The 21,057-nt window shown below is 43.5% G+C and overlaps 1 protein-coding gene across 1 annotated transcript in view; it reads right to left on the bottom strand.

The window, feature by feature from the left end:
• The window catches only part of LOC120025257 (neuroplastin-like), a 38,924-nt gene that overhangs the window by 2,617 nt on the left and 15,250 nt on the right, over nucleotides 1–21,057 (bottom strand). Inside the window, exons 3-7 of the mRNA XM_038969745.1 lie at nucleotides 17,275–17,449; nucleotides 16,616–16,710; nucleotides 13,067–13,200; nucleotides 9,642–9,915; nucleotides 4,333–4,354 (exon numbers count right to left, since the gene is read on the bottom strand). Coding sequence (XP_038825673.1) covers nucleotides 4,333–4,354; nucleotides 9,642–9,915; nucleotides 13,067–13,200; nucleotides 16,616–16,710; nucleotides 17,275–17,449 — 700 coding nt within the window. The remainder of the gene's footprint in view (nucleotides 1–4,332; nucleotides 4,355–9,641; nucleotides 9,916–13,066; nucleotides 13,201–16,615; nucleotides 16,711–17,274; nucleotides 17,450–21,057) is intronic.

Here is a 21,057-nt window from a genome sequence, read left to right as displayed (position 1 = left end):
CAACAAGTCTAAAGAAGGCCAGTTTTATTGCTTCATTAATCAGAACAACAGTTTTGAGCTGTGCTAACATAATTGCAAAAGGGTTTTCTAATGATCAATTAGCCTTTTAAAACGATAAACTTGGATTAGCTAACACAACGTGCCATTGGAACACAGGAGTGATGGTTGCTGATAATGGGCCTCTGTACACCTAGGTAGATATTCCATAAAAAAATTGTCATTTTCCAGCTACAATAGTCATTTACAACATTAACAATGTCTACACTGTATTTCTGATCAATTTGATGTTATTTTAATGGACAGAATGTGCTTTTCTTTCAAAAACAAGGACATTTCTAAGTGACCTCAAACTTTTGAATGGTAGTGTATATACAGTTGACGTCGGAAGTTTACATACACCTTAGCCAAATACATTTAAACTCAGTTTTTCACAATTCCTGACATTTAATGAGCCCTAGGACAATGCCTCGGGACTACCTGGCATGATGACTCCTTGCTGTCCCCAGTCCACCTGGCCGTGCTGCTGCTCCAGTTTCAACTGTTCTGCCTGCGGCTATGGAACCCTGACCTGTTCACCGGACGTGCTACCTTTCCCAGACCTGCTGTTTTCAACTCTCTAGAGACAGCAGGAGCGGTAGAGATGCTCTCAATGATCGGCTATGAAGACTGACATTTACTCCTGAGGTGCTGACTTGTTTCACCCTCGACAACTACTGTGATTATTATTATTTGACCATGCTGGTCATTTATGAACATTTGAACATCTTGGCCATGTTCTGTTATAATCTCCACCCGGCACAGGCAGAAGAGGACTGGCCACCCCTCATTTCCTAGCCACCGTGCTTCTACACCTGCATTGCTTGCTGTTCAGGGTTTTAGGCTGGGTTTCTGTACAGCACTTTGATATATCATCTGATGTAAGAAGGGCTATATACATAAATTTAATTTGATTAATCCTAGTAAAAATTCCCTGTCTTAGGTCAGTTAGGATCACCACTTTATTTTAAGAATGTGAAATGTCAGAGTAATAGTAGAGAGAATGATTTATTTCAGCTTTTATTTCTTTAATCACATTCCCAGTGGGTCAGAAGTTTACATACACTCAATTAGTATCGGGTAGTACTGCCTTTAAATTGTTTGACTTGGGTCAAACGTTTCGGGTAGCCATCCACAAGCTTCCCACAATAAGTTGGCTCAATTTTGGCCCATTCCTCCTGACAGCTAGTGTAACTGAGTCAGGTTTGTAGACCTTGCTCGCACACGTTTTTTCAGTTCTGCCCAAACATTTTCTATGGGATTGAGATCAGGGCTTTGTGATGGCCACTCCAATACCTTGACTTTGTTGTCCTTAAGCCATTTTGCCACATCTTTGGAAGTATGCTTGGGGTCATTGTCCATTTGGAAGACCCATTTGCGACCAAGCTTTAACTTCCTGACTGATGTCTTGATGTTGCTTCAATATATCCACATAATTGTCCTTCCTCATGATGCCATCTATTTTGTGAAGTGCACCAGTCCCTCCTGCAGCAAAGCACCCCCACAACATGATGCTGCCACCTACATGCTTCACGGTTGGGATGGTGTTCTTCGGCTTGCAAACCTCCCCCTTTTTCCTCCAAACATAATGATGGTCATTATGGCCAAACAGTTCTATTTTTGCTTCATCTGACCAGAGGACATTTCTCCAAAAACTACGATCTTTGTCCCCATGTGCAGTTGCAAACCGTAGTCTGGCTTTTTTTTATGGTGGTTTTGGAGCAGTGGCTTCTTCCTTGCTGAGCGGCCTTTCAAGTTATGTTGATATAGGACTCGTTTTACTGTGGATATAGATACTTTTGTACCTGTTTCCTCCAGCATCTTCACAAGGTCCTTTGCTGTTGCTCTGGGATTGATTTGCACTTTTCACACCAAAGTACGTTCATCTCTAGGAGACAGAACTCGTCTCCTTCCTGAGCGGTATGACGGCTGCGTGGTCCCATGGTGTTTATACTTGCATACTATTGTTTGTACAGATGAACGTGGTACCTTCAGGCGTTTGGAAATTGCTCCCAAGGTTGAACCAGACTTGTGGAGGTCTACAATTTTTTTCTGAGGTCTTGGCTGATTTCATTTGATTTTCCCATGATGTCAAGCAAAGAGGCACTGAGTTTGAAGGTAGGCCTTGAAATACATCCACAGGTACACCTCCACTTGATTCAAATGATGTCAATTAGTCTACCAGAAGCTTCTAAAGCCATGACATCATTTTCTGCAATTTTCCAAGCTGTTTAAAGGCACAGACAATTTTGTGTATGTGAACTTCTGACCCACTGGAATTGTGATACAGTGAATTGTAAGTGAAATAATCTGTCTATAAACAATTGTTGGAAAAATTACTTGTCATGCTGTCACGCCCTGACCTTAGAGATCCTTTTTATGTCTCTATTTGGTTTGGTCAGGGTGTGATTTGGGGTGGGCATTCTATGTTCTGTTTTCTAGGTTTGTGTATTTCTATGTTTTGGCTGGGTATGGTTCTCAATCAGGGACAGTTGTCCATCGTTGTCTCTGATTGGGTATCATACTTAGGCAGCCTTTTTCCCTTGTCATTGTCGGAAGTTAACTTTGTTTGTGGCACATAGCGCTTAAGCTTCACGGTTGTTTTGTATTGTTTTTGTCGGCATCATTTCTAATAAAAAGGAATATGTACGCTCACCACGCTGCGCTTTGGTCTTCCTTCAACGACGGCCGTGACACATGCACAAAGTAGATGTCCTAACCAACTTGCCAAAACTATAGTTTGTTAACAAGAAATTTGTGGAGTGGTTGAAAAACGAGTTTTAATGACTCCAACCTAAGTGTATGTAAACTTCTGACTTCACCTGTATATACGGTTCATTCGGAAAGTATTCAGTATTCAATAATTTTTTCCCTCATCAATCTACACACAATACCCCATAATGACAAAGCAAAACAGGTTTTTAGAAATTGTTGTAAAACAGAAATACCTTATTTACATACGTTTTTCAAACCCTTTGCTATGAGTCTCGAAATTGAGCTCAGGTGCATCCTGTTTCCATTGATTATCCTTGATGTTTCTACAACTTGATTGGAGTCCACCTGTGGTAAATTAAATTAATTGGACATGATTTGGAAAGGCACAAACCTGTCTATATAAGATCCCACAGTACATGTCAGAGCAAAAACCAAGCCATGAGGTCGAAGGAATTGTCCTTAGAGCTCAGAGACAGGATTGTGTTGGCACAGATTTGGGAAGGATAAAACATTTTTTTTAAGCATTGAAGGTCCCCAACAACAGCAGTGGCCTCCATCATTTTAAATGGAAGAAGTTTGGAATCACCAAGATTCTTCCTTGAGCTGGCCGCCAGGCCAAACTGGGCAATCGGGGGAGAAGGGCCTTGGTCAGGGAGGTGACCAAGAACCCGATGTTCCTCCGGAGATGGGAGAACCTTCCAGAAGGACAGCCATCTCTGCAGCACTCCACCAATCAGGCTTTTATTGTAGAGTGGCCAGATGGAAGCCACTCCTCAGTAAAATGCACGACAGCTCGCTTGGAGTTTGCCAAGAGGCACCTAAAGGACTCTGACCATGAGAAACAAAATTCTCTGGTCTGATGTTAGATTGAACTCTTTGGCCTGAATGCCAAGCATCACGTCTGGAGGAAACCTGGCACCATCCCTACGGTGAAGCATTGTGGTGGCAGCATCATGCTGTGGGTATGTTTTGTCAGCGGCAGGGACTGGGAGACTAGTCAGGATCGAGGGAAAGATGAACGGAGCAAAGTAGAGATCCTTGATGAAAACCTGCTCAGGATCTCAGACTGGGGGCAAAGGTTCACCTTCCAACAGGACAACGACCCTAAGCACACAGCCAAGACAACACAGGAGTGGCTTCAGGACAAGTCTCTGAATATCCTTGAGTGGCCCAGCCAGAGCCCAGACTTGAACCCGATAGAACATCTCCCCATCCAACCTGACAGAGCTTGAGAGGATCTGCAGAGAAGAATGGGAGAAACTCCCCAAATACAGGTGTGCCAAGCTTGTAGCGTCATACCCAAGAAGACTCAAGGCTGTAATCCCTGCCAAAGGTGCTTCTACATTGTACTGATTAAAGGGTCTGAATACCTATGTGATATTTCAGTTTTCTTTTTATACATTTGCAAAAATGTATAAAAAGCTGTTTTTGCTTTGTCATTATGGGGTATTGTATGTAGATCAATTTTAGAATAAGGCTGTAATGTGGAAAAAGTCAAGGGGTCTGAATACTTTCCGAATGTACTGTATGTATATATTTTTTATTGCAGTCCTGAGAGTACAGAATATTTATCATACTTACGTTGGTGCGGCTGGCTCATCATCTTTGTCACAAGGGGAGAGAAGAGGGGAAAGAGCACAAAAACAATGGAATATTAGACAACATGGTTGTCCCTCAGAAGTGTCAAACACACTGCTCCCATATTTTCTTTCAAATGTTGATGTTGTCATCTTAACTGTAATTAAATATCAAATGGATTCAATTAAATGATTGTTACATGACTGTAGCAGTTTAAAAGTTAGTCACATCACGTCAGTGTGAAGTATTCCAAATTTGCAACTGATGTTAACATTTTCAATGTTCCGGTTTTCTTCAAGTTCCCTTGTGGATCCCGCGGTGTAGGTCTTTTGCATGGGTTGTTCCCAAGTTCCAGTTGTCATTAAAGAATACCGAAGTTCTAGGAATAAAGTGAACTTTTTGAAGTCTCCAGGTCTGCGTTTTTAATTTGACTGAGTCTGACAATAAAAGCTCTGAGTTGTGAAAGCAGGCTTTGTGTACATGAATGAGCAAAAAAATATGTTTTAGTAGAATAACGTTTTTAGTGTAGAGTTGAATTACACAGCAGCATGCAGTAGCAGTGGACATCATCGCACATTAGTGATTAGCTAGTTAGTTCAGATAACCACTCTTTCAAGGTGCCACAGTGGCATGTTTTTGACCACACACGAGAAAGAATGGGTCAGTAGGTCAGTAGAGTATGCATGGAGAGTGAAAGTGTGTTCAGTAGCATGCAACCAGAGATCTGGGGCACGTAACCATTTCAGAGTAGAAGTGCTGATGTAGGATCAGTTGAGCCTTTTAGATCATAATCCGTAAGATTATATAGAGAGGGGGGACCTGATCGTAGATCAGCACTAAACTATGAGACGCTTTATGAATACGGGCCCAGAAAGCAGCAGCATGCCATTGGCAGTTAAATGGGGGTATGGTGGTCACAATGTGAGACGGGACAGCATGGCTGCCTGTGAGACAGTCTTGGGGACAGAGGGGGCACATCTGTTTGTGCATCTGAGTTCACTTACAACTAGCCCCTGGGTGCAGAGTTATCTAGTCGGGCAAAGATAATGTTTAGAATATGTGATTCAAGTCATGAAATTGCAAACAAACAAAAACCCTGACTTTTACAGTGTGGAGAATATTAAGAGTATAGCCAAGGTAAGATCAATGTATTCAGCAGGTTTTTCTTGTATGCCAATGGTTTGATATTCTCTCCATGACGTTTTTACAGTTTAGTCATCTAGCAGACGCGCTTATCCAGAGTGACTTTTCACCTAGTCTGCTCAGGGATTCCAACCAGCGACCTTTTGGTTAACGGCTCCACGCTCTTAAACGCTAGGCTACCTGCCGTCCTACATTTTGCATAATGTAATTTTTCCTGGTTGTTCCCTAATGATCCCACCCAGTAAAAGAAAGTGGAACCCTCACAACAGGTTCTTTAAAAATGTATTGGCTCTCCAAAAACATCAACCGTTGCTTTGGATCACTTGGCAGTGCATTATCAGTGTTGATACACAATTTAGCCATCATGAAGACAGAATTCATAATGTACACCTACATATAACAAAGCTCTTGGGGATAGAGGATACTAAAAGGAGATTTCAGAGCTGGCTATTAGCACAAGTGATGCAGTGTTCTGCATCTCTGATTCGCTTGATATGACCATGGCAGATAATCTACCTTCATCTACTCGTTGGGGGGGCAAACAAAATATCACGCTGTTGCCAACCTCTGTTCTACACCAAAGCAAGTTTTTTCTCTCTCTCCCCCTCCTCCAGTACATAAACGCTTGCCAAACTAGAGGCCTTGCCTACGGGTGCAGGAGATTGGTTGGTGTTTGTCAAAGCACTACACGGTCTTCACACTGTACACAAAGCCAATGCTTACTTTATTGATGAATTTACATACTTTCTGTTTAATAGTGTACAGCAGTGTAACAATATTTAACGCTGAAACCATCATGGGAAGGATTATACAGTGCATACACAATTCAGACTTCAGAAATAGGAGTATGCATAATTTATCTTTTTAATCTACCCAGTCTTTATTTCATTTTATTTTTTATAATAGCATCTATAGTATATCAGTGCCTTGGGGAACCTAGCGTGCATACTATCTCTCCTCGTGTGTGGGACGGTTTGAGTGATTTAACACTCCTATATAAGACAAGTGAAGAAGACTGGTATAAAATGTATACAGCTATAAACATAGCAGTGCATTTCAGTAGGCTGATAGCAATATATGTTTTAAACATCAGAGACCACCACCTATACAGGAGAAAACATGTCAAACTGCGTTGGCCCCGCTTAATGGAAATGAATACGAAATGGAATAAATACATATTTTCAACATATACACTGCTCAAAAAAATAAAGGGAACACTTAAACAACACAATGTAACTCCAAGTCAATCACACTTCTGTGAAATCAAACTGTACACTTAGGAAGCAACACTGATTGACAATAAATTTCACATGCTGTTGTGCAAATGGAATAGACAAAAGGTGGAAATTATAGGCAATTAGCAAGACACCCCCAAAAAAGGAGTGATTCTGCAGGTGGTGACCACAGACCACTTCTCAGTTCCTATGCTTCCTGGCTGATGTTTTGGTCACTTTTGAATGCTGGCGGTGCTCTCACTCTAGTGGTAGCATGAGACGGAGTCTACAACCCACACAAGTGGCTCAGGTAGTGCAGTTCATCCAGGATGGCACATCAATGCGAGCTGTGGCAAAAAGGTTTGCTGTGTCTGTCAGCGTAGTGTCCAGAGCATGGAGGCGCTACCAGGAGACAGGCCAGTACATCAGGAGACGTGGAGGAGGCCGTAGGAGGGCAACAACCCAGCAGCAGGACCGCTACCTCCGCCTTTGTGCAAGGAGGTGCACTGCCAGCGCCCTGCAAAATTACCTCCAGCAGGCCACAAATGTGCATGTGTCTGCTCAAACGGTCAGAAACAGACTCCATGAGGGTGGTATGAGGGCCCGACGTCCACAGGTGGGGGTTGTGCTTACAGCCCAACACCGTGCAGGACGTTTGGCATTTGCCAGAGAACACCAAGATTGGCAAATTCGCCACTGGCGCCCTGTGCTCTTCACAGATGAAAGCAGGTTCACACTGAGCACATGAGCACGTGACAGACGTGACAGAGTCTGGAGACGCCGTGGAGAACGTTCTGCTGCCTGCAACATCCTCCAGCATGACCGGTTTGGCGATGGGTCAGTCATGGTGTGGGGTGGCATTTCTTTGTGGGGCCGCACAGCCCTCCATGTGCTCGCCAGAGGTAGCCTGACTGCCATTAGGTACCGAGATGAGATCCTCAGACCCCTTGTGAGACCATATGCTGACACATGCCACATTTGTGGCCTGCTGGAGGTCATTTTGCAGGGCTCTGGCAGTGCACCTCCTTGCACAAAGGCGGAGGTAGCGGTCCTGCTGCTGGGTTGTTGCCCTCCTACGGCCTCCTCCACGTCTCCTGATGTACTGGCCTGTCTCCTGGTAGCGCCTCCATGCTCTGGACACTACGCTGACAGACACAGCAAACCTTTTTGCCACAGCTCGCATTGATGTGCCATCCTGGATGAACTGCACTACCTGAGCCACTTGTGTGGGTTGTAGACTCCGTCTCATGCTACCACTAGAGTGAGAGCACCGCCAGCATTCAAAAGTGACCAAAACATCAGCCAGGAAGCATAGGAACTGAGAAGTGGTCTGTGGTCACCACCTGCAGAATCACTCCTTTTTTGGGGGTGTCTTGCTAATTGCCTATAATTTCCACCTTTTGTCTATTCCATTTGCACAACAGCATGTGAAATTTATTGTCAATCAGTGTTGCTTCCTAAGTGTACAGTTTGATTTCACAGAAGTGTGATTGACTTGGAGTTACATTGTGTTGTTTAAGTGTTCCCTTTATTTTTTTGAGCAGTGTATATTGTCTATACAAAGACGCCAAACAACTTGTAGTCAAATAATCTGATAAACGGGTGTTGACATGTTGGTCTGGATGGACTGTAGTAGAAACGGATCAAATTTTAAAAATCATTCTCTGAAAACATGCAAGATCTCTCACTTACCAACCGTTTAGATAATGATGCCATTTGGAGAGAGGGGGAAAGAAGTCAGTAACCAATTAATTCATATCTTGCTGATATCCTGAATAAAGTTGATCGAACCATAGGCGGGTGAAGCCTCAACGGCCTTTTTGGCTTTGACTCTACACTCAAATGCTTAAGCCTTTGTTTGACTTTGACACTTTTAAATCGAGCTTTAACAGTTTATATTATTGTATGTTATCAAGTGGTTTTGTTATTAGAACAGATATTACTTTTCAAAAGTAGTAAATAGTTACTAGTTACCGACGTAGGCAACTTTGAGAATAACTTACCTGTGGATGTGACGGGCTTTGATTGGAGCAGGGTAACAGGGATTTTCGATTTTCTACTTTAAGCCCTCAGCCATAGGTAGAACTTGTAGGACAAAGCCAAAATAACACATCAAACTTCCCCTGATTCCCTGTCTCAAATTATTGTCAATGAAATGAATTGATCAGTTCTCCAGATGGGTGATAAAATGGTCCCTGGTTATCATCATTAGCGAGACCGCAACGGCACTTCAACTCTTTCATTTAAAAGGTTAGCTGTGGACCCCCTCCTGGTTTACTAATGTGGAGCATCTCTAAAGGTCATATTATTATGCAGCTAATGTGTGGTGCTGCGCTGTGTGACAGCCAGCGGTGTCTCTGTCTCCCTTCTCAGTACTGACGGAGCATCCAGGGAGCGTGTCCCCCGACAGAGGTCAATTATTCACAGTGGGTCTCCGCTGCTACTGCTAACACAGCAGAGTCAGCGTCATGAATATTCAGCACCGTGTTTATTGCCTCCGCAACATGTTCACTTGGTAACAGTGTAATACATGTGTGTGGTGATGGTAGAGGAACCCTGTTTGAATTGGTTCTTGATGGCTGTTGAACTTCTAGCCGAGTGCAGCCCCATAATCAGATATTTGAATCATTGTTTAACTGGAGTGAGAATGTCTTTGTATTGTTCTAGGAGCAGCAGCCTATTTACTGGTTCATAATTCCCTCTTCCTCCCTGATTTTACCCCATGGCCACAAGCACTGCTTGAATCAGTACATACTCCCCTGTCGCTGTTAGCATGTTGGTCTCTTTCAGGTGAGATCGAGAACCCTTTTACATACTGTACAGTCATTTCAATGACAGCATCCAGTAACGCTGACCAGTATAATCATCAAACAGGCCTGACGATGACAACATGGCGAGAGGTTGTCTGTCTCCCCAAAGAGATGCAATATAATACTATATTTAATGTTGTCTTACCGTCCAACACATCGTCTGGCCTCTTGCGTTTTTCATACACTACGATGATGACCACCAGGATGATGATCTCCGCTAGCACCCCCAGGAAGGGCCAGAGGGGTGCCAGGTGGCTGCGCACCCGTAGGATGGACGACATGGACTTGGTGCCGATGTGGTTGGTAGCGTTGCACTGGTATTCACCAGGGTCCGAGGTGCGGTTCAGGTTGACGATGTTCAGCTCTGTGTAGTTGTCTTTGTTGGTGATGAAGAAGCGGCCAGAGGAGTTATCGATTTCCTAGAGGAGGGTAAATTAGCATATCAGTGATTTATATGTTACAGACAATATTACGATCACATTCCAGACAGTGATCACAGTAGTTTAGCACAGCAGTTCCCAAACTAGGGTCCATGCGGGGTCACCTGATATGAAAATGGGGTTGAGGGAGAATAAATAAATACTGAAAAAAATGTACCAAAAAATATATGTATATTATAATATCATCTTTGTATCTCAAAATCATTGTAATGTGGTTAACCTTAATCTAAATGAAAAAGATTAAAATCTAGAATTCAACCAGAGAGCCCCTTAGATCATGGGAAAAGGCTGCACTTGACCGTTGCACTTGAATCATTCCCACGGTGAATGACTAGGCACGCTATGCTATGAAACCACACACTATTGCAGAGACTTTGATATTACTGGCCGCAATTGATAAGGTGAAAACAATGTGTGGGGAGGCAGAGGCACAGAAACTCACATCAATACCTTTGTCAGATAACACTGCTAAAGAATGTATGCTTTTGCTAGCCATTAAGAGAATACTGACTGAACAACTCAAACTCCCCAGCTAATGCTCTCTAAATGGACGCTAGCTGTGAGGGCCGAGATGGCCATGCATGAGTTTTGTTCGCTATACACGTCAGGGGATGCTATTCACAAGGACATATTGTTCTGTCTCACGATTTCCGAGCATGAAACAGCACAGCTGCTTGGCTATATTGACGAAAAACAGATTCCATGGGATCGAATGGTGGGCTTTTGCACAGATGGGGCTCCATCTATGGCGGGACGGAGGGCAGACCAATGCACTCTAGTTATGAATGTGTCTCCCTCTGCCATATGGACTCATTGTATGATTCACCGAGAGCAACCGGCGGCAAAAGAGCTGAGCACAGAATTCTGAGATATAATGCAGCAGGTAACTTTGATTGTAAACCATACTGAACAAACATATAAACACAACATGCAACAATTTCAACAATTTGACTGAGTTACAGTTCATATAAGGAAATCAGTCAATTGAATCTATGGATTTCACATGACTAGGCAGGGGTGCAGCCATGGGTGGGCATAGGCCCACCCACTGGGGAGCCAGGCCCAGCCAATCAGAATACGTTTTTCCCCACAAAAGGGCTTTATTACAAACAGAAATACTCCTCAGTTTCATCAGCTGTCTGGGTGGCTGGTCTCCAGATGACCCTGCAGGTGAAGAAGCTGGATGTGGAGGTCCTGGGTTGGCATGGTTACACGTGGTCTGCAGTTGTGAGGCCGGTTGGACGTACTGCCAAATTCTCTAAAACAACATTGGAGGCAGCTTTTGGTAGAGAAATGAACATTAAATTATCTGGCAACAGCTCTGGTGGACATTCCTGCAGTCAGTGTAACCGGTGTGAAATGGCTAGCTAGTTAGCGGGTTGCGCGCTAATAGCGTTTCAATCGGTGACGTCACTCGCTCTGAGACTTGAAGTCGTTTGTTTCCCTTGCTCTGCAAGGGCCGCGGCTTTTGTGGAGCAATAGGTAACGATGCTACGTGGGAGGCAGATGTTGATGTGTGCAGAGGGTCCCTGGTTCAAGCCCAGGTAGGGGCGAAGAGAGGGACGGAAGGAACACTGTTACTGTACATCAGCATGCCAATTGTACGCTCCCTCAAAACATGAGACATCTGTGGCATGTTGTGTGACAAAACTGCACATTTTAGAGTGGCCTTTTATTTCCCCCCAGCACAAGGTGCACCTGTGTAATGATCATGTAGTTTAATCAACTTATTGATATGCCACACCTGTCAGGTGGATGGATTATGCATTTGAGAGAAATATGCGTTTGGGGGTATGGACATTTTCTGGGGTCTTTTATTTCAGCTCATGAAACATGGGACCAACACTTTACATGTTGCATTTATATTTTTGTTCAGTATACATCAAACCACATCCACTGCGCGCACGCCTGTTCGCTAAACTATGTGGAGATATGGGATCAGAGCATGACAGGGTTCTATTTCACACGAGGCTTGGTGGTTGAACTTTCTTTTTTGCATTGAGAGAGGAACAGTTGTCATTCACAACAAAAAAATAGACTTGGTTGACTTTATGTGTAATGAAAATAAAATGTGTCTCCTTGCCTATGTAACAGACATATTTGGGAAACTGACCAAACTGAACGCAAGCATGCAGGGCAAATACAAAATCCTTCTACAGATGAGTGACCGAATCAGTGGATTCAGAGGAAATAATTCTTAATTGGAGAGAGAGTCTTTCAAACACAAACCATGCCCCCTTCCCTTCACTGTGCATGTGTCTAACAGAAAACAGCATCAGTAAGTGTCCCACATGAGTGATGACTACTCACCTCCAACGCTTGGAAGAGCACTTTCGGACCTACTTCCTAATCCGTTTGACTGTGATTCTGGCTCAGTTGACATGCCGGTGTGAAATCGAACAGCTGATCGAGCTGTCATGTGACCGAATGCATTCACGGTCACTAAGGAGCAGTTTTGGTTCCTTTCTCTGCCGTCTCCCCTAAGAATTAATGCTGCGTTCAAAACAACTGGGAATTCGGGGAAAAAACCGAGCTCCGACTGGGAAAAATAATTTTGAACGGTCATCCAACTCAGAATTCGAACTCGGGAACTCGGGCCTCTTTCTTGAGCTCCGACTTTCCGACCTGAAGATCACTGACGTCATGATTTGACCTTGTATTTTTCAGAGTTCCCAGTTGTTTTGAAAGCACCATCAGTGCTCTCGTCTGCATTAAAACCAAATATCGATCCAGTTTGGATGTGACAGCAGAGACGAGGTTCGCACTGTCGACCACGCCCCCTGACTTTGAGAAGCTCCGACACAACATTCATCAAGCACACCCATCTCATTAGTGGTGTTGAGATAAGATACATTATGTTTAAACTAATTTGCAATTGATTGTCATAGCCCCACATTAAAAGTATGTGTCTTCTCAACTCACCATCAATCAGAACTACTGTTGAAAGTTTTTCAATTGACTGCCAAAGCCCCAAATAAAAAAGTAAACATTGGCTGTTAATAACATAATTATTTTCACATGGTTGGGATCGCGAACATTTTCAGATATCAAAATGGGGTCGTGGGCTAAGAAAGTTTGGGAACCCCTGATCTAGCATGAGTTATATAGAGCCAAGGAAGAGGACACGTACCATGTAGTTTGAGCCATCCAGTTTACGCCATGTCCAGATGGGAAAGGGGTAGCCCACAGACTTACAGTACAACAGAGCACTCTGCCCCTCGTTCTTATTGTCACTGCGCTTGTGGCCCGTGATCTCAGGTGCCGCTAAAACAAGGGGAAAAGGGAGTGAAATGCATTTGAATAAAAATTCTAACATTTTATGCAAGACGTTCTATGTTTGTGTCAAAGGTGTTCCTCATCGGCTTCTCTAAATAACAAGACGTCAGAATATAGTTAAGTCTGTTGGGACCGATTTTGATTATGGTAACTAACATTAAGATGTACATGAAACTGATGGTAAATTAAAGGATTTGGGGAATTGTTACGTGATTTAGCTCTGAGGCACTGACTTCCCTGGAGATGGACGAACACTGGAATCAATGCTTTATCACCACAGTGATCGAGGCAGGGACACATTTAGCTGCTTTAGTCAATTTCCAAGTTTCTTTAAAAGGTAGAGCTCATGGTTTGCTGTGGCTTACTTCCAAGTCTGCCCTTTGAAGGAGTAGGCCTACATATCTTGCAGAGTTTCAGTTCATAGTCAACGAATGACTGAGACTTTCTCAAAGGTGAGATTCTCCAACCCAGCGACACCCTGGGTTTTCAGACAGAATCCTCTGTTTAACTCGGCTCTGGAGCCGGGAGACAACTGCCACAGTCTTTTGCTAATCCTTGAAATTACGGTAATTCCTTCCATGCAATTAAGCAGGATCAGGGGAGAGGCTGGCCTGGTGCTGCAGCTTTTTCTACAGCGCAGCGGAAGCCGTTGTCGTGGAGGATGATTGAGCAGCAGTGGCTTGAGCTCAAAGTGACATCATCCTTCCTACTGTAACTATGGTGCACACGTGCTCGCTGGCTAGTGGGGGAGGGGCCACGTTTATCTCTGTCTTCGTTATCCCCAGCTCACTTCCACTGTGACTGACTGACAGCATGGAGATTGACTGCCCTCTGAGGGGTGCCAAAACAGGCAGAAATCTTCCATTTCACACCCCCAGCAGCTTGTGTGATTACTGATCTACAGTGCTGCTGTGTGGATGTGTCTGTCTGCCTGTGTGTCAGAAATATATAGAGAAAGAGACAACTTCTGGTGGTCTATCTGGAAGAGGGGATTAGGCAGTCCGATTTCTATTTACTGTTTTTGATACCTCCTATCTCTCCACTGAATTTAAAGAGCATTTGAGCTCAAATGTGATGATCGTGTGGAGTGGAACTAACGAAGTTGCAATATTTTACAGAGAACGCATAGAGCCCCAAGTTGATTATCCCTTGCATACCATGGCTATAATTTAACACATTTACTGCTAGAAATGTGTTAATTTGCAGGTAGAAATGTGTTCAACATCCACTGAAGCAGCTAGCAAGTTTACTAACCAAACCATCAGTCCTAGCTAACTATTATGAAAATCGAATTAAACGATGCCAATAATGTTTTCAATTCGACTTTTGCTTTCAAAAGCAGCTCAAACATAGAACATGGAAGAACTATAGCCATTGAATTCTACCGTGCAAATATACTGTACTTTATAGAGAAATAATGCATGCTCTAGAATGCCCTTCAAGCCAATCAGAAACAAGTATTCAACAATGTCATGGTATAAAGAATTATATGACACATTATCCTGTGGGCCTGTACTGTGCGTTTGACAAAAAATAGGAATTTGAAAGAAATCTAGATCTGCAAAATTCATCATTGATTTGATTCATTCAACAGGGCGTGTGGAATTATCTCTTTAAAAAATGTGTAGATAGCACACAACAAAATCGGATATATAAAAATACGAAGGATAATTGGGATGCGCAAAATATGCATGCTCAGGACAGCAGCTTACTGTATCATCGTGGACAACAAAGTCCTGCCATTACAAATGGCTGGGAGCGGATTCTGAACCTTAATCCCACACCACCATCACACAAGCCTCCATCTGTTGCCTTGCTCTGAGCTGAGAGCTGGAGAGATGGGAGCGCCAAGGACACTGCAGCCGGAGAGAGCTGGGGGGAGCTCAGAGCTCAGCTGCCAGGAGCATAGAGCACACAGGCTCAGCCCCTCTACCATGCTTAATGTATGGGACCTGGTGGTACGACCGAGTATGGGTTTAATGGTATGGGACTCAGTGCCCTTGTATAAGGCAGGGCAAGACTAATTGGATGCAGTTGGTCACAACTATCATGTATTTCTGCTTAGAATGATCATTCTCTGTAGTTTTTATTGAGTCTATTCCTCAATCGGTCCTTAACTGTAACAATTAACAGGAAAGCCTGCAAATGTATCTAAATCTATCTCAAAAACTATTGTCGTGTCCATGCTTCCTCCAAACCAAGACATCAGCATCCCAAATACGACTAACAGCGTCTGTCAACAATTCAGTTAATACTCCCAGACAGTAAACAATAATGTTGAGAGGCAGTGCTGCCATGGTGTTTGTATGTCCAGGAAACGGTGTGATGTACAGGCTCTAACAGCCAGGGGTAGCAAGCCTCCCTGCCTGCCTGCCTCCCTTCACACGGCCTTAGGGTCAGGACGCTGAGGTTTGATTGGAGATGAGGCCTGTCATCTCTCAGGCTGGAGGAAGCAGCAGAGCTGCAGAGCATACACGGTCATCACACGCGTTACGCAACCAACCACGCAGGCAGCTAGCGCTTAATACAGCCACGGCAGGCATAACAGTCAATGGCAAGCTCACTATGCACAACCATAGCAATGTCACAGCAAATTGGCTTAACACTGTACGTGTAGGCAAGCTTCTCTAGAACAGGGTTTTGCAAGTCCTTTCTCACCCAGAGGAAAATCCCTTATTCCACTTCAAGGGTGAGCTGTCAACTTCTATCTCGCTATGGTTTTAGTTTTTCTATAAGCGTCTTTCATGTCAATGAATGATCCTAACAATTATGAATATGTGCTTTCAAATGTGAAACGATGTTATCCAACATATACGGTACAGAATAAGCCACATTATTTGACACATTACCACTAATTATCGTCATGGTTACCCTTAAAAATATAACAAATACGACACAAATACGATACCCTTGGTCCTGCGCCAATTATATGTGGTAACAAAATGACTGACAATCTTAATAATAATCTGGCTAATAAAAATAAATCAAGTAAATCACTGTTGACCAGTGTCTACAGAGGAGACAGTAGCCTGAAGGAAGGCGTGTCTGTGTGAATCGAGTGTACAGAGAGAGCCTAGAAGACAGGACTCTGTCCCTCCCTTCAGCTGGCCTGTCCTGCCCTGTCCTCTCAATGAGTGACAGTAGCCTCCAGAGGCCAGCCTGTCAACACCAAAACACATCACCGGACCATCATCTCAACGTCTGTCACTGGAAGGGGATCTGTTCACAGGAAGTAGCTCTAGATTGTGTTATCCATCAGATCCCTCATAGGAGAACTGTATCTCTCTCTTAGGTATGGCAGAGGGTCAAATGAAAGTGACAGTATTGATTAATTATAAAAATCAACAGAGTATCTGTCATTTGTTTATACTGTGAGTGAGATCAGGTGGTCGGAGAGTCTTACCTTTTACCTCAATAGTGGCGTTGGCGTTGGGAGCCATTTCAAACGTGTAAACACACATGTACTCCCCTGCGTCGTCTGACCTTGGTTTTTTGATTCTGCAACAAACCACAAAATATCAGTTACTCCGTAACTTGAGCTCAGTCAAAAATAAAATGTTCTCTAATTCTGTTGTCTATCACTGTACATCACCCAATGATGCATCACCCAATGATGCATGTTGTGTGGAAGTCATTAGCGTACATTGTTAGCACTGTGCTGTGTTTTAGGCAGCCAGGAGAGAGGAGAGGTTAGGTCGGGGCTGTCTGTTCTGGGGTCAGCCATTAGTAGAGTACTGAGATGTAATGTGACAGGAAAGGAGCTGCCCAGTGGTCTCCTCATGTAGCCGTCCGCGGCTGGCTGGGGAGAATCTGGGAGATGTCTATGGGGGTGTTGTGCAGTACAGGGGCTGGTTGCTCTGCTCTAAGCTCAGAGGCTGCTCTGATGGCTATGCCCTGCGAGGGATGGAGCTGCCCAACAACTGTTTTCACTAAAGGACTTGGCAACATGGCTCTTATTTCCATCTCAGGGTGATTGGTCTTAGTGTTGATAGTCTGTGTGACAATTAGAAAGGCTTTGTTGAATGCTCTAGTAAGAGAACTACAGAATAAGTAAGGACTCACATGTACTCTGTGTTCTTCTGCTCGTTCCGTGTGTCTGCGATCTCCACTCCGTTCTTCATCCAGAAGCTCTCTTGTTGGCCTTCGTGGGCATTGGTCAGGTTACACCGCAGGGTGACAGGGGGCCCTTTGGTTTCCGAGGGCAGGATGATCTGATCTGACGCATTGATCTTGGGCTCTGAAACACACAGAGAGACAGCAACCCCTTATCATTGAACTGGGGTTCAACACTATAGCAGAACTGTAACTGTACTGACTATCCCCACACACAGACTGAGTGGGGGACATGCGTGGGAGTTGGGGCTGGAACAGAAGACAACACACATACATAAAGATAAACACAACATGGAGCTGCAGCAAAATAATTGCAACACTAAACCCTGTATCTGTCTTTGGTTCTGTTGTCACCGTACAATAGATAACTTAAAATAACTTAAAACTAACTTAAAATATTCTCACAAAATGAAGTCTGTAAATTATAATGATGATTCGTCTCAGACCTAGTACCTCTTGTTCCTGCTCCCATTTTGAGATGATAGATACTCATAATGACACTACATTTACATTTTAGCAGCCGCTCTTATCCAGAGCAACTCACAGGTGCAAATAAGGCACATTGACAGATTTTTCAACTAGTCGTTTTAGGGATTTGGGTTACTGGCCCAACACGCTTACCCGCTAGACTACCTGGAGTTGTGGAAGTAATGATCTTTAAGGTGATGACCAGCACCAAAGCATGTTTGGTTTGGAACCACTGGCTCTTGATAACTTCCTGAACCTAACTGTATTATCATTATGCCTAATTCATACAGTAGCACTCAATTTGATATTGACAGCAACAAGGTTCTTTAAACAGTACAAATTGATTCAGGAAGGCACTTGGATACGAAAAGAGTGATGTAACCTTGAAATTATCATGAGATTATACAAATATGAGGTTGAATGTATTAAGGAAATTTGAACAACATACATGTTTTCAGTCCAATGACTGACTTCCAAATAACTGCTGTCCTGTCATTCAAACCAAAACAAGGAAGTGAATAAGGTATACTCTTCAGCAAACCTATCGTGTGGAAGAAAAAATCAATAGCTAAACAGAAGAGGACAAAGTATATAATCGTGGCAAACAAAAATGAGCTGAACAACAGCTTGACTACTGCTGCACTACACTATAACAACCACTAGCTCTTTACTAGTATAATCATTTAGTGTATTTGTTAACAGAGCAACCAACCCAAGGGTCCATTTCTCAAGGACATAGAGCTAGGCTCAAGCAGGATGTGTCATCAGAGCGCGCAGGCAGGCAGCCTTGGGTAGTGAGGAAGCTCCCCTCACTCCCTCCCTCCCCCACGGCGGGCCAGCCTTGGCAACCACGCAACCCCGGTCTAGAGGGGGGAGGAGCATAATAATCTTACTATTGGCTGCTACTACAAACCTCCTAGTAGAGGAGAGGAGGGGAGGGGAAGTCTCTGGGCCCTGGCTAGTGACTTATATTAGCATTCATGGCAGCACCTACTCCTGCAGTTCTGTATACCCAATAGCTAGAGGGAAATATCTCCCTATTGCTCTCCTTCTCTTTCTTTTCCCCTCTATCTCTCACTCTATTGCTCTCACTCTATTGCTCTCTCTCTCTCACTCTATTGCTCTCTCTCTCTCTCACTCTATTGCTCTCTCTCACTCTTTCTCGCTCTCGCTCTCTCTCTCTCTCTCTCTCTCTCTCTCTCTCTCTCTCTCTCTCTCTCTCTCTCTCTCTCTCTCTATACATGCCTCTCAGCCCACATAGTGTGGCATCCTGGGAATATACACAGACTATACAGAAATAGTTATTTCAAGAAATTTGCATTAGGCATTAAAAGCACATTGTTTTCCATGGGAGGTTTCCTCAGCTCAGAAGAAGGTCATTTGTAGGACACCTGCTCAAAAAGAGAATGAATCAGTGATGTCATGCACAACACACAGGCACTGACCACGTGGCCACCTCTGTCTAGGATTGTAAAAGCATCATTACATTGACACTGTTACCCACTCATAACAGTGTAGTACATTTTATTCCATTATGACCTGCATACAGTCCTAGAGGATGGTGCCAGTAATGTCTATTTCTTGCTGACAGAAGGAGGATGTTTGCCCACTTGATTGGTATGTTGAGCCAAACCCCCCTCCCCCCGCATTAAACAGAGCAGCTATCAGCTAAAACACAACACAGGTTGGGAGGGGATCTACACCAAATCACACTGAGGCCTGTATAGATGAGTTCATTTAGTGCAATTAAATACACTGTTGATTAAATTGTAACCTAAGCTAAGAGTTTATTACAAATGTAGTAACAATATTAAGTGAATTAAAAAAATGTCCTTCATTCCAATCACAAATTAAACGGTTAAAACAAGACAAGCACATATTTGAAAACATTCCCGAAGAACTATACATTATCGTCTCCTTTGGTTCAGTGTGTATAGCCTGTTGTATACATGTTATATACACATATTGTTACATGTCTATAACAAGAACGTTGACACTCAGTAATGACAGAATATATTGGATGACAAAAGGTCTGACTCAATTATTAGAACACGTACAGATTATTTTGGAATGAATGTGTCTTTTTAAATAAGAAAACATTGGAATGACCAATTTCATGTTAGCCTAATGACGGACACATTCCTACCACCAGTCAACTCAGATATCTACTGTAGGCCGACTGTACACGTCTCAAGCCAGCTGGTGGAGTGAAGTATAATGGGTGTGAGATTAGGAGAGTGTGCACATGCAGTCAGACAGTAGTCCAACAGCACGGTAAACACTGTGTACGACAGACAGTCCAGTAGCTAATGCTCAGGAGATGAAGGAGCTGACTCCTGTAGTAAACCTCTAAGAGTTTCTGGCTGCATGGCTGTGACTAACAACATTCCACATCTCTCTGTGCTCCAATGGGCTGGGCACTCACTGCATCATGTGCTCATTTAAAGGGTCCAGTTGACATTCAGTGTGTTTGAATGTTTGTATGCAATACAGCAGAGAGGGGAGAGGATATAATGTCATTACTGATTCATGCTCAAACACTTAATAATGGCTAAGTAGGTACAAGGTCATACAGTACACAGGCGATGAGCAATGAAACCAGCTCTCTCAAATCTAGAAAGGAAAAAATACATTTAAAAAAATCACTGTGTTCTGTCCTTTATTGGATTAGGGTGAGTCATGAGTTTAAAACAAGGGCACGCTTTACACCTGGACAGCTCCCTCGTCTTCTTACGTCCCGTTTACCCCTTCCCCACTAAAATAAGCGGCACAACTTCAAAGCGTTGCGATGCCTAGACTACATGGTGCAAACAGGGCAGAATTACACCGGGCTTTGAAGTAAATAAAACAACCCACGCAACGCAACAGAAAAACACAAATCACAAAAGAAATACAGAAATAAATGGATGAAATTAGGATTTTTGTGAGAATAGGGAAAGAAATGGGACAACTGTCGAAGGACACATGAGACAGAGGAGAGGGCCAGGATGGGCTGTATGTGGAGAAGGAGAGGTTGGTGTGGGAGGGAAGCGGGAGTAGGTGGACAGAGACTGGGGAGGTTTCTGGGTTTGTGGTGATCTACAACAAAACGCTCAGGGCTTTGGGAGAGGCAGGAAATCTACAGAATTCTGAGAATTGTGTCAAGATAGAAGATGGCGCCGAAGAACATGGGTGACGTTTTACATTCTCCCAACCAATTGTGCTATTTTGTTAGGTTTTTTTGCGTTTTGTGTAACTTATTTTTGAACTTACTTGTACATAATG

This window comes from Salvelinus namaycush, chromosome 30, assembly GCF_016432855.1.
Source record: "Salvelinus namaycush isolate Seneca chromosome 30, SaNama_1.0, whole genome shotgun sequence".
NCBI lineage: Eukaryota > Metazoa > Chordata > Actinopteri > Salmoniformes > Salmonidae > Salvelinus > Salvelinus namaycush.
This window is presented reverse-complemented; position numbering and strand designations above follow the sequence as displayed.